General features: G+C 37.7%; 1 protein-coding gene across 6 annotated transcripts in view; it reads left to right on the top strand.

The window, feature by feature from the left end:
- SPATA5 (spermatogenesis associated 5) overlaps positions 1–14,834 on the top strand; it is a 194,357-nt gene that overhangs the window by 40,289 nt on the left and 139,234 nt on the right. For all 6 annotated transcript variants that reach the window (XM_042469759.1, XM_042469758.1, XM_042469762.1 and 3 more), the window contains one exon: positions 14,181–14,307. In XM_042469759.1, the coding sequence (XP_042325693.1) occupies positions 14,181–14,307 (127 nt within the window). The remainder of the gene's footprint in view (positions 1–14,180; positions 14,308–14,834) is intronic.

Genomic DNA, 14,834 nt, shown 5'->3' with positions numbered 1-14,834 from the left:
TCCAGTGATACTTACAGACTTGAAACATTCTCCCAAGCATTATTTAATATGTGAAAACTAATTGTTATAGAAATTGCAGATAAAGAGAAAAATGCCAAATGTATTTTTAAAAAAGATTTAGGAGCTACCCAATATGACAGAAGAGTTGTTTGGGGGGGGGAGGGGAAGGGTGGAAATGAGATTGTGAGTTCATGGGGCCTTTTAAAGAACGTCTCCATTTCTCTGTCAAGATGGACTTCCTAACCCGTCATGTTAGCTAGAGATTGATGGAGAAAGGGGAAAATGCAGGCTTGGCTTAGCTTGTTTGGAGATAGGAGGATGACCTTGCATAGTGATGATCTACTAGAGACATCTGTTTTTTGAAGCCTAAGAAAGAGCAGATCAGGACGCAAATATTTTATTGTCAAATCTAAACCATATGGGAGGTAAAATATGTAACATAGTTCTCATAAAATTCATCCGAAATTAAACTGTGTAGGAAACCAGACCAGGCACTTATTGGAAATGGCCTGTTTTTACAGGCTGATTTTCCACAGTAGGAATTTGAAAATACTTTAGAGATGCTAATGATTTGTAGCCTTGAGATCCATTTCCTTTTCAATAACCAGATTGAAGCTTTCAAGGAAACACCTGTCAATATTGTCTGCCTGGCCCTTTAGTGTTTTTTCTCCTATAGACCATGTAGTGGAAACACCCTGTGTCCATTCCTCATAGAGAATATTTTTAGAAACTTTTCTGATTATAACTTATCGTATTAATTGGAAGCATTTGGAGGAAGGTATCTGGAATACTGAATGATGCACGTGGATTACATTTTGTTTATGAACAACATTGTTATAGCTACTGCCTGTCCCTAGATACAGAATAGGAAAATCTACAGCTACATACATTTTAGGTGCCATTGAAGCAGGAGGCAGCAGTTATTCATAGAACACAATACCTTCTACCCGATTTAGCACTTACTGCACTTCTGTAGAAATGCTTCTGACTTACTAGAATACCACCTGGAACTCTGGTACATTTATGAAGTATTGATTTGTCAAATAGTTTACTTTAAAGGCATAGCATGCATGTTTTTTTTTTGTTTTGTTTACTCAGAGGTAAGCCCAGGGGAGTCCAATCTGGATTCACACTTCAGTAAAAGTGGCAGTCATCTGGCCCCCTAGATGTTGTTGGATTGCAGCTCCCAGCATTTGTCATCCATTGGCTATGCATGATAAGGCTAATGATTGCATGATTCCCAGGCATGACATGGGATAGACTTTAGCCTTTCACATTCTTCCTATGTAGTCTTCTCCTAGATTGGTTCCCATGTACTTATTAGAATCTGCATAACCAAAATAGATGCATATATTTCGTAGGATTCCTTTTTGGTATTGCAGATTCTAACCTAACATCCTAACCTGGTACAGGTTTGGGTGGGTTGCAACAGGAATCAGAAAGGTGAAGCTCTCCTATATCCTCCTATGGAGAGGTAAGTGTCCCAATCAAATTCCCTGTGTTTACTTTTGAGCAGAACATGAAAAGTTAGTCTTTAAGACAAACGAGTACAAGGATATGTTGAAGCCAACCATAATTAAGTAATACATGATTATGCATTAAGTTCAGACAATCATCCTAATGCTTTTAGTAATTCAATATCTCATTATTTTGTCCTTAAAAGTAAGTTTCCAAGTTCTTCTTTTGGATAACATATAGAGTAACAGAATAAATTAAATAAAAATTAATTTGACCCAAAATAGGCTTCAAGAAGGGAAAAAAGGTGTTTGACTTTTGTGAACTATAATTTAAAGATTGGCTGGTGCAATAATGCCTGTTCTCCTTTTGTGTAGATGGAGAGATTTCAGATAACACCTCAGTGATGAGGAAGGAATTTGTATGAGAGGGAGGAACAGAATTGTCCCTGTTGTTACCAGAATGTTCCCACATAATGTAATTGAGATGTTTTCACAGTGATGATGAAGTTGTAGGAAGTTGGGATAGTTAAGAAATTTGTAAGTCCCCTTAGACAGGATTGTAAAACCTGATGTCCTCTTGAGCAGACTATCTGATGTGGGAGACTGGCAATGCTTTTTTGTACTGTGCAAGGGACTGGTACCATGTTTGTGTATGTTGGCTACAACTCTTTCTTTCTTTCCTTGAAACTTGTTACAGATCCAACAGCTCATGGACCAGCACCAGTCCCACAGACCACCACTTTGAGTAGAACTACTTTAGATTGTGGACTTTAATTTGTGTCAGCCCCATTTCCTTAAGACTACCTACAAATTATTAAGAGATGCTTGGGTTTGGGGATAGGAAAGAAGACAATTGCTAGTGCAGTGGAGAAAAGAAAATATGCATGAACTGCACATTTTAAATAAAGGGGATGGAGAAATGTCATGCATTTCCAAAGTTGAAGTGAGAGAATAAAATGAGAGGTTTGTTTGAGGTGTTGTGGTTGTTCTTGCTGACTACCATAAAGCCATTTTGGCAGTAGGAGTTGTTAAAATATTTAATAAATCTCCTAAAAGCAGAGGTATATTTGGCATGTATTAAAGGAAGCTGGCCAATCTACAGTCCAAATGTACAATAAAGAACAATCTGTACTATGGAAGAAATGGATGCCTTTCCTATTTGTCTGTGGTTCTGACTAATATTGGGTTTCTGTTAGATAGCTGTGTCTTCTTGGCATCATTGCAGAAAAGTAATCTGTGTTGAGGTCATGTCCACATCACTGTTCCAGATACAACTACAGGCAAGAAGGAATGTTTGTTCCTAAATCATCCTTTCCTTCTCAAAGCTTCAGATTCTTAACAAATTGTGCAGCTGCAAAGAATTATGGGTACTTTTAATTCCTTGGTATCCTGACCATGCAAAACCTAATTCCACTGACCAGTGGAGACTGCCAAGAGGAAATGGCTTGGTAATTAAACTTGAAGGTGATGAATGAACATGGCTCTGTGTAAATGCTGTTCAGACAGACTGTTTGCCGAACTTGGGATATCTACGTGCTTTGGAAATAGGATGTTGTTTATATATGTAGAATTGTGGGGAGTTGGGGGCAGTAGACATGTTCCTTTTTGTTCTTTATAAGCAGTTTCAGGCATGAAAAATTGTGGGTTGGAGAGAGTACTGCTTTTAAATTCCTCTTTTTTTAAAAAAGAAAAAGGCAAGCCTCTTGCTGTACATTATTAAGGGCAGAAAACTGTATAAGAAACCTAGCTTGCTTTTTGAAGCCAAGAAAAGCCTATGAAAAGAAGGGCAACCACTGGGTTCTCAAATGTAGCTATTTAGAGGCCATTTGGTTATACTTTATCTGCATTTGAACCTTTTGTTTTCTTGCAAGATGAAGTGGGTGAATGAAAGGAGTTGGAGGTCAAAATTTACAGACAAACTTCAGGTTCAGCTGTTATTAATTAGACCCTGGAAACAATAAATATGAAATTAGTACCTTAAATTCAGATATCATTATTGTTTTTATAAATGAAATATATTGTTCTGTGATAAAGCACATTCTCTTGAAATGTGTTAAATCAAGAGTAAATGTCACTTTAAAAGATAATTTCCAACTTTTCTGTCTATAACTTAAATTTTAGATACCCTAGCCACTAAGACCTGGTGCTAGATTAGTGAAGATATGATAACTGCAAGCCCCCTGGATAACAATACTGCAATGGCAAGCTCCCTCTACTTTTGAACATGGTTAAACTTTCAGGGTTACAAGTAAACCCTTATTACCATTGCCCTTGATTAAGGTCACTGCGTACGTAACAATGAACCATAACCAAGTGTGGTGGGCTACTGTCCACTAAGCACTGTGACTGCACAAGCTCCAACACTTCACATTGTAGTTACAGTTAGAAGATAAGTAGAATAATAGAAAGATGTACTAGAATACAGTAAATATACAGTCGGACCTCTATATCCATGGATTCTGCATGCACAGATTCAACTATCTCCAGCCTGAAAATATTTTTTTAAAAAAATAAAAATGCAAAAAGCAAACCGATTTTGCCATTTCATATAAGGGACACCATTTTACCATGTCATTCTGTATAATGGGGCTTGAACATCAATGGATTTGGTATCCCTGCAGAAATAAATAACCCCTAAATAAATAACTCCTAGCTCTTCCTTGTCTCTTCTACTTTTCTGTAGCAACTACTGCACTTTTCGCAGTAAAGCTGACCAATTAATCTCATTTTACAACTTTCAGCAAAGTTGGTTGTAATTGCTTTTGTGGTATTCTTAGAGCCACTCTCATACTAAATCTCATAAGAGACAATATGCATAGATATTCATAGTTCAGATAAAACATATAATTTCTGTTTGGTTTCCTGATAATTTCTGTTATGGTAGACAATATACTCTTGAGTTCCTTTGGTTATAACGTGGATGAACCTGATTCTGAAAAGTACATTTGTTATAGCTTACCATATTTAGTTAGGCTTGCATCATTTCCATACCTGTAGACATGCACATAAATATGTTATTTCTGATATCTAAGGGAGAGTGAGGCTACCTGGCTTGCAAAAGGGGAATCTTCTGCCATTGTATATTATATAAATTACAATGGTGCTTTACAAATATTGGGATGAGATTTGGTTGACAGTGCTAGTTGTTCTTTTTATTGAGTTGGCTGTCAGAAGTCTAATTCTTCTCTTCTCTTTTTGAATATCTTACATAGCCCTTAAACTTGTCATGTTCCTCCCTTTAATTTTCATAGACTTTTTCTCTAGTGTCACCAGTAATAGGATATTCTGTGATTACAGCACACCTGGGCCAACCACGGGCTTGCATCTGTGGATTTGAGTTTCTGCGGATAGCAAGTCCCAGTTTTTTAAATGGGCCCATGTGCTCACAGCTGTGTGAGTGGCCATGCCTGAACTTCCCCTTGAAAAGAATGGGAAAAGAACAGCTTTAAAAAATTGGAGTTTGAATTCTGAAAGCTTTTGGTTTAGAGAGAAAGCAGTTCTTCTTGAGTACAAAACCAGTTAAAACCTTTAGGGTTGTTAAGACTCCAACCAGCAAAACCCTGGTATTGTATTTAAATGTTGATATAATGTTCTGTTGTAAGTGGAATCCAGCTTGTGTCCACATTGTAGCCTGTCGTACATCCAGATTAAACTTGAGTTGCTTCTACAGTAGGCATGATTGATTGCAGTTTTCAGCTTGACTAATTTTCAGGAATGCACAGAAAGAGAAAGGCTGAGGGGGAAGAAAGTAAGAAAGGAAATGGAAAAATTTTCTTAAAGACAGCTGCATGGAAGTAGACTAGAGTAGTACAATATTAAACCTTTCCATCTTGTCTGATCAAAGTAAAGTTTCCGTTCTTACACAAAATAGTGATAATAGAGTAGGCATTACTTTTTGAGCAACTGTGCAACTGCTTTAGCAGTTACATATTTATTTAGAAAAAAACATTAGGATATATGTGTATTGTTACTTAGTATTCAAATGCATAGCCTTGTTAGTCTGGAAAATCAGTATGCAAAGGGATCTTGTAGCATCTTTGAGACTAACTGAAAGAGAAGCTGGTAGCATGAGCTTTTGCAGACTTGAACCAACTTCCTCAGATGCATGTATGTTTAGCATGTTTCATTGTTTCAAAAACAGTTAAGATGTATGACTTCTGTGTTCTTTTTGATTTATATACTACGTGTATGTCTGTAAATCAAGTGGATGAAATAGGTTGTATGATAATATTTTAGAACTCTTATTTCAGATTCTGAATGACGATCTAAATCCAAATGTTCCAGCTAGAGTAGAGCCATTCAATCAATTGCTGAATAGTATGCCAACACTTACATAAATTCCATTGATTAGTGGGTCTGTTGAGTAACTGGATTTAGGCCAATATCAACAGAAAGTAGCTTAAAACGAATAACATAGTGTACATTGAAACAGTTGTATACACATTGCAAATGCCTACTCCTTTTTCGTTTACTCATTTAAAAAACAGTTTTGCCAGATGTCCTTGTTAATGGCTCTGGAGACAGACATAAGGTGAGGTCATACAAAAGGATCAATAACTTGACTTTGAGAAATGAAAGAGGACCTTGGGGAGGTTCCTGACTGGTTGATTGAATTAAAGTTGGCTAGCTGATTACAAAAGACCTTAATTGCTACTTCAAGTACCTGATCTTGGGAGAAGATATGTTTACTGTCAGGATTCTTGTAGAGTAAATAGATAGTCAGGTAGGTATTTGCATGTATCCAGATTTCCTTGTGATAAATCCTTATAATTTAATCAATAGAAGACAGACATATATAATTAGATTAAAAACTCTTACCTGGTATCTGGTAACTTTTAGTTTCTGGTAGTCTCTAAGCCTCTTCCTGTTTTTCTCATAAGAAAATGGGTATTCTAGGCAAGTTGTCAAGGTAGTGCCAAAATAATATAAAATACAAATTGTAGGTGTGCATAAAGACATCATGGCTGAACCTCTGAGTGAGAACCTCTTTGTTTGGCTTTTCCCTTTTCATTGGCGATGTCAGAATGATAATAATTCTGTGTAACAACAAATTCTCATGGTCCAGTGCATAGCAGTTTGGAAGGAAAACGGGCCACCCAAAAATAAGCAAGTAATTTCTACAGGTGTGGGGCTCACTCAGTATGCAAGAGTCCACAAAGTTGTAAATTAAAAGAAAAAAAATGTTTATATGCAGTTCAGGGGACAGGGTAGGATGAACTGAATAGAAAAGATATAAAGAAACCAGATGGATTGTGTGAATGTCTTTTTCAGATTCTGATTGAGAGCAGTTGACACAAAGAATGTTGGTTGAAAACAAAAAGAAATGTGACAGAAAATGGAAGGAAGCTATATTTTGCTATGCTTCTATCGCGCTGCACAAATTGTTGCTCAGGGCTGGTTTATATATGATGTGTGTCTGATGATTCACGTAGAAAGTCTGTATGTGGGATAAGGCATACCTGATGTTGATTATGAAATGTGATTTAACTGCTTCCTTTGCATGAGGAAAAGCAGGAGGCTGTTGATTAACCTTATGTTGTTAGTCTTTACCTCAAGAACCGGTACTTGATAAAAGTGAATCTGATACAACAGAGACAGAATATCAGGGTTTTAGATGCCTTTTTGGCAGTTGCCCTTAATAGAAATTGGTATTACTGGCCTTGATTGTTCCTGTTATTGAGACAAGACTTTTAAAAAATGTACTCTGGAAAACCTTGTCCTGCCAAAGACATATTTCACCAGGACTTGCGAGGGGAAGGAAATAAAACAGTGAGACAGTTAATTACAACCATGGTAGTTGGGCTAAAGGCTGACCTGGCAGGTGTGCTTTGCTGACAGCTTTCCTCCTGGGAAAGCCTGACAGAAATGTCAGACTCAATATTTTTTTCAGATTGTGTGATTGGGGCAACTTTAGTGTGGGAGTGTGTTGGCAGGCAGGGATCTTTGGTATTTTAGGGTTTTTTTTAACCTCAGAAGCTTCTAGCTAAGTTAGGAATAGAGGCAGAGATGTTTGCCTCAAAGTTGAGACTTTCTTTGGAGAAGAGAAAACAGAGAATTATTTTAATGTGTCCCTCAAATTTCCAAGAGAGAATGCTCAGCTTGTATAAGAAATGGAGAAAGTCAAATTTCTCTCCACTGCTTCTCTTTCTATAAATGAAGGTGAAGTATGGAGGATGGTCTTATGGTTAAAACTGTCAGGGCAGGATTAAAACAAAGGAACAAGCAAAATGATGAAAGCTACATAATCTCTGAGGTCTATTTTCATTGGGATTTGTGAAAGGAAGAAAAATTACTTACAGCCTCTGTTGGAATGCTGTACTAAACCACATTCCGATATTGTAGATTTACAAATTCAGCTTGTAAAACTTGGCTGTACTGATGGGAATCCTAGTTCAAAATATCTGGAGATTGTCATTTTTGGGAAGCTTGTGCTATACCAGTCAAGAGGTGAACAACTTGCAATGCATGGTGTGTATGTGTACATTGGAATTCCATGTAGAGCAGCAGAAGGTGCATTATAGTGGATGTATTGCTTATGGTAGTGACGGTGAACCTATGGCACGCGTGCCAGAGGTGGCACTCAGAGCCCTCTCTGTGGGCACATGCACCATCGTCCCAACACAGACTTCATTAGAGTTTGTCATTAGAAATCCAGAGGGACGTGGCACTTTGCAATAAATAAGTGGGGTTTGGGTTGCAGTTTGGGCACTCGGTCGCTAAAAGGTTCTCCACCACTGGCTTATGGTGTCACTGTTGGATTTGCTGCCACTGTAGGATGCAGAAGATTGGTAGAATATCATTTTGCACTATGGCATTCTGTGAGGGCAGATTGTCTACTTATTTTCCTGAAGCAACAGTAAGGGAGGGACTCACCAATTTTTTGATGCTGTAGGTAGCACTGCCAGTTTTGAAGTAGCCAGACCTCAGCCAAGGGAGCTCCCAAACGGTAAAAGTTTCACTTGCTTTGGTATGTTTCCAGAAGCAATTCAAAACAGTGGATGTGATCTGTAAAGCCCTATATATGTCTGGCATCCAATCAACCTAAAGGGCTGTATCTCCTTATATCAACCTGGCCAGATTTTGGGATCTTTAAGGAAGGTTTTTCTTTCATTCCCGCCACTCTCACAGGCACATTTGGTGAGGACACTGAAGAGATGGTACAAGTCAATCCCATGAGAAGTTAGGTTGCCTCCACCCCATTGCTCTTGATTTCTTTCCATCATCAGATACATGTTTAGAGAGGTCTTTGGATGTTAATATTCTTTTACAAAAAAGGTCTTTTAATGGAGTGTGCTGCACTTCATCTTCATTATTATGTTTTAAATGCTGTTGAAGTTGTTTTGAAATAATATTTTTACTTTGAATGCAAATGTGTGTAAATTGCTCTAGTTCCATTTTCTTATAACATATTTTGATGATGCCTTGGATCTCAAGGAGTAAAAAGGTGGGATAAAAATAAACTTCAGTTATTTTCCTCTTTTTCTCTTCCTCCTTTAGTTCAACCTGCAGCCCTGCTTTAGTGACTTGAGCAACTTTTTTTATTTATTAACTACATTTCCATACCAACCAAATAGCCAAAGTACTCTGAGGAGTTCATAGAAGAAAGCTTAAAACATGCAAATGCCAAATATAAAACAAAGTAAAATCTAGACCAAATGTTAAATAATAGAATAAAACCAGCAGTAGCAGACAGAATTCCAAGAAAAACAGTTGGAGAGGACCTATTCCCCTATATCTTATGACACTGGCTTACAGGTGGATAATGTTAGTGCCTAGTTATAGAGATAAGCAAGGACTGCTATGTTTCCGTCTTAATTTTTGCGCAAAAGAGTAGGACCACACACAATGTTTGCTGCTTGTAAACAAGTCCAGGAAATGTTTGGTTTGTATTCCCCCCCCCCCCAACTAGTAACCACTTCTTCCATTAAGTAAAGGTGGCAATGCAATTATCTAAACATTTTAATGTTTATTACTATGTATCTCTGCAGAAGGTGGGAAGTATGGAAATTTAGAGTCATCATACAAAACTGTAGGATAAACAGTTTGAAGGGTTTGGACTGTTGTAGTTTTGAGGACTGAGTGATGATGTAGTTGCATATTGTGAGAGGAGTAGTAGTTTATGCCAGGGAGAGGCAGCTTTGCCTTGGGACCCTCCAGGAGTTTCATGGACTCCCAAAATTTCAAAGAATAAAAGAAAACAGCAGCAATCTGGAAGTGGCTGGAAGTGTACTACTTGTTTGAGAAAAAAAGCAGTAAATTTTTTAATGTTAAGCAGTGGGTGGGTCTCATAACCTATTTTGGCCAGAAAAGGGTGGTCCAACAGCTGTTACAGCAGCCTTCAGGGGCCATGTGCTGCCCTAGGGCAACCTTTTACTCACTGATGTTTTGTATTTAAGGTGGTGGACAAAGCCATGATAAATCAAGTCCTGTGAGGAATGACTTAGGGAGCTGGGTATGTTTAGCTTGGTGAAGAGAAAATGGAGAGATAATATGATAGTTGTCTTTAAATATTTGAAGGTATGTCCTGTGGAAAATTGAATGAGCTTGTTTTCTGCTGCTCCAAAGACAAGAACAAGAACCAACTGATTCAAATTAGAAGAAAAGAGATACCACCTAAACATTAGGAAGAACGTCCTGACAGTAAGAGCTACCTGACAGTGGAATGGACTGCCTTGTGGGGATGGTGGATTTCCTTCCTTGAAGATCTTTAAACAGAAGTTGGATGGATGCCTCATACCCTATAGCTCTGTATACCTGCAGGGCAGCAGATTGGATTAGATGGTCCTTTCCAACCCTATGATTATGTGATTTCAGTATCTGTAGAGCTGCAACCCCCAAATTTTGGCAATAGTTGTATTCTCAAGTCAAAGCTCTGGGTTTGTAAGAACTAAATAGGGCTGGTGTTGATAGTGTGTCTTGGGTGTCTCTTATTCATACAGTTGCCATTAGTTGAAACTGACTTGATAGCAGTGAACAATAGAGTCTTCTCACTTTAAATTAAAAAGAACAACAACAACCACCACCCTTGTTTCTACCCTTGTTACTAATTTTGTAACTTTCGGACTAGTGCCCTTGGGCAGGTAGATAGACAAATGAACATTGCTGTAAACCCTGGCATTCTGCCTGGTATGTAGTCAGTTTGTTGACAGGAAAGTATTTTGCATCCATGTGTCCCTGATTACTATTTCTGTGGTATTGAGACAGTTACATCAGTGTTCACTGGGTCAAGTAAAAAGGGAAAAATACTGCTTGGCTGGATGCTAGTTTTATAAATTGGGCTAGAAGGTTAAGCATAATTTGTGTCCCTGAATTATGCTTGCGTCAAAAGCATAGGCAGCCTTAATGAGCATTGCCTGGTTTAATTTGAAAATCTTGCTGGGAAATCATGGGAAAATGGAAAAAATGCATGCTTGTATGTCACCCTTTGGATTAACAGTTTATGCAGAGCTCAAACTTTTGAGCACACATGCTGCTGACGCAGTTCTGAAGCAGCTGCTGGAGAAATCTGCTATAAATGTCTGTCTGTCTGCATTTTTATAGGATATCCTGTTAAGCCAAAAGGGCTTGTTTACTTGTAAGAGTCATGCTAAATATGGTGTGTAATCTGACAGCTGACCTCCATGCATAAAAGGCAAGTAGGACAGTTTTAGACAACATACAGGATTATAGTCCATATTGGTACACGCAGGGATCTTTCACTGCAAAAAATACTGTGAAAATTGAAGTAACCAAAATACACAGTGCATTCATGGAATGTAATTTCAGATAATCCAAAAATCATTGCATTTTGTTATCCTCATCCACAAGCCATAGGAAATCAGCTTTTAATTTAAATCTATGTGGGACCCTTCCTAATTCCTGGTCAGTTTGATTCTAACTTGGATTTTTGACATGTGAGGGTATCTGGGAACTAAACTGTGTGACTAAGTATTTGTCCTCAATCCTCCATTCCTGCTATCCACCTGTTCCAAATGTTCAGCTCCACTTAACAACAGTTGTTCAAGGAGATCCTGCATTCTTCAAGCATGCTTTTTGTGGTGGTTTGTCCATGTAGATCAGAAAAGTAAAGGAGCAATCCAGCCAGAGTTGATGACTCAATTTTCCATTTTATAGGTATGTTTAACTTGGTTTTGCTCAGAAATCAGTAAAAATTAGATCACCCAGAACTCTGAGTAAAGAAGCAAGAATCTTTACTGTGAGTCTGAGTTTTTTTAAAACTAGATGAGAGACCAAATGCTTGAATAGACAGGAATAGAATAGAGTAGAATCTTTATTACAGTCATAGATCAGCACAGAGTAGACAGGGATGCAACTGAGCTGTTCATTGATCTGATTTAGCCTGGCATACATTCCATATGGCACAGCAACTGTGGCTAACATTTGGTCTGCAGAGATGTGTGTGGTTGTACCTTGATATTGGACTGACTGGTCTAAAGCTTGCCAAGTAAAGTAGTACAATATTTCATTCAGATCAGACTACTGTGGGGAATGGTTAGTACTGCAAAATGATACAGACTTCATTAAAACATATGTGAAAAGCAAACATGGCCACAGGATTTATCTATTTAAAAAGAACAAGTTTTACCTCGTGCCATTTTACTCCTTAAATTGATAAACCTGTAATATGGATTTAAAAGTCTAGCTAGCTGAATTGTTCCTCTTTTAAAAACTGAGTGCAAAACATTGCAAGCACAGTTCTTAAGTCTCTTCCAAGACAAATGTTCTTTTTCTTTTTGAGGTTTAACCTTTTGCTGATTTCCATAGCGTTTAATGCCACAGCGTTTAACATCTGGACTAACAGATGTGAAAATTAATAAGGAGGTGGTTTTCCTAGTTAGTTGGCTAATGCTGAATCTCGTCTTATTTCTTCATAATGGTAAAAGTTAAACCCTAAAAGATCTTCATTTCAATAATGGTGTACTGCTTTGATTGGTCTGTATTGGGCAGAACAAAAGTATTGTTAAATTTAGTTTCCTACCAAAATGAAAACATTTACTTTCACCATTATTTTACTTTGATAACTTATGGGATAAAGTCTTTTCTGACATGGGTGTTTGTAACATTTTGTTGTTGTTTAATTGCTTGAATGGTTTTGTCTGCCTTCGACATAGTGCCTGAAAGAGGCTCCTGAATCTTCTTGTCCTTAGCTTTGCTGCACACACCTTTTGTGCCTTGGACATTCAATGTGTGTGTCTGGGTCTGATAACCTTCCTGCGGTGAAATGGGCAATTCTAGTTTTTGGTTGATTTCTGTTGCTAAGTATGCAAATCTGGCTGCCTTAAGCAGGATCCCAAACTTTGTGAAATCTCCATTCCTGCTGAAGTGGCACCTGCAAATATCTCTTGCAGCTGTCAGAGGTAGAGAAGCCCTAGGTGGTAATGTTTGCTTATTTTATTTCTGCCTTACTCCCAAAATGGGGCTTACAATATGTTAAAACAAATGAACTAAAACAATATGTGGTACAAAAGTTTAAAAAGCATTTATCAAACAAATTAAAACATTACTTTTAAAACATTAATTTAAAGCAATTCAAAACACATAAAGCACATATCCCATATTACAAAAAACAGCACACACATTACACATCCTTCTATGTCAAACAGTTAAAGGATGATGTCCTGTCTAAATAAGAAGGCCTTTGCCTTACAGCAAAAAGAGAGGAGAGACAGGGGCAACTGAGGCTCCTTCAGTAGTTACCAAGAAGGCTCCCTCCCGTGGCCTCTCCAGATGAGTGTGAGATCATTAAGTGGTCATGTAGGTACAAAATACCGCACCCTATGTCACAAGTTGTACACCCCTGCATTACATGTAAACAGTCTTCTTTTTCCTGCATATAATGCAACCTCAAGAGAAATGTTTTGAGAGGAACATGTATACATTCGTAAAACAAGTGTAAATGCTGAACAGTCCATTCTTAACAGTCCATTTCACATGATTTGAATAGTGAGAAAAATTGTTGCATGATATGCAGATGTGGATGTCTGGATTTGGGAAATTAAAATAGGAGGAAAAAGAAACTCTTGGTGCTTCATAAAAGTGGAAAAGAGAACTACAAAAGGGAAGCTAGCATTGGGATGGTGGGAAGGAAGAGAGCTCTGTTACTTCATAGCTAAGGCTTGTAACACAAGTAGTTTGGTTGCTACCAGACTACTTCTCTTCTCTGCTCTGGGAGTAGGGGATACCTGGCCAAACGACTGTTTTAAAGAAAGGGCCTTACAGTACCTTTTCCTTGGCTTCTAAAACCTATCAGCCTCCTCAAATTACTTAGAGCTGCTCAGCCTTCTTGGGAAGGTCCTGGAAGTTGCAAGTTTCATCTTTTATGTACAGGTTGAGGCTCCTTTGTCTGAAATGTTTGGGACCAGAAGTGTTTCGGATTTTGATTTTTTTATATTTTGGAATATCTCTATTTGCATATACATACATAATTAGATATACTGAAGATGAGACGCTAGTCTAAACACAGAATTCACTTGCATTTCATATACACCTTATACACATAGGCTGAAGGTAATTTTATGCAATATTTTAAATAATTTTGTGCACAAAACAAAGTTTGTGTACATCAAGCCATCATAAAGCAAAGGTGTCATCATCTCAGCCACCTATGAAAAACGTTTTGATTTTTGGACTATTTCGGATTTGGGAATTCTGGATAAGGGAGACTGTATGTAGAAAGGCATGTCAACCACCATGGCTTTTATTTTATTTTTCTGTTTCAAATAGTTCCTCAAGTTCTGGAAATGTGGCAGACCGTGTCTTGGCGCAATTACTGACAGAAATGGATGGGATAGAACAACTAAAGGATGTAACTATCTTGGCAGCTACAAACCGACCAGATATGATAGACAAGGTAAGCGTTTAAGACCTCTGCTGTTCCTTCATGAGAAAAAATGAGAATAACTTTCCATTTAAAGACCACTTTCAATAGGAAGCCAAAATTTCCATAGAAGTACTGGATTTAAAAAGAATGGGCAAAGGACAGATATAGTATAGTATAGCAAAATAGTATTGTAACTATTTTAGGCTTAAGAAAAACAAATTATCAGATGGTTAAAGTTGAACATCTCATAGTTTCATTTTTTACATGCCAGGCTCAGTGTATCTGGGTAAATCTCTAGGACACCTTCTGTTTACTGCATCTGTATCCATATAGTGTAGTAGAGCACCATGTAATCTAGACCTTCCTTCTTACAATCCATATAAATGATATCTGCTAGCAGGAGAAAGTCATGATGTATTCCTGATTTAGGAATGCCTTGTACCAAATGAGAACAATGATAGAAGCATGCCATGTGGATGCTGATTCTCATGAGTGTAATGATTTGATAAGCACTGTTCTACCCCATATGTCAATTTTTAAACAAATGAAGCTGACTT

Source organism: Sceloporus undulatus, chromosome 5, assembly GCF_019175285.1.
Source record: "Sceloporus undulatus isolate JIND9_A2432 ecotype Alabama chromosome 5, SceUnd_v1.1, whole genome shotgun sequence".
Classification (NCBI taxonomy): domain Eukaryota; kingdom Metazoa; phylum Chordata; class Lepidosauria; order Squamata; family Phrynosomatidae; genus Sceloporus; species Sceloporus undulatus.
The sequence above is the reverse complement of the archived record's forward strand: the minus strand, read 5'-3'. Positions and strand labels throughout refer to the sequence as shown.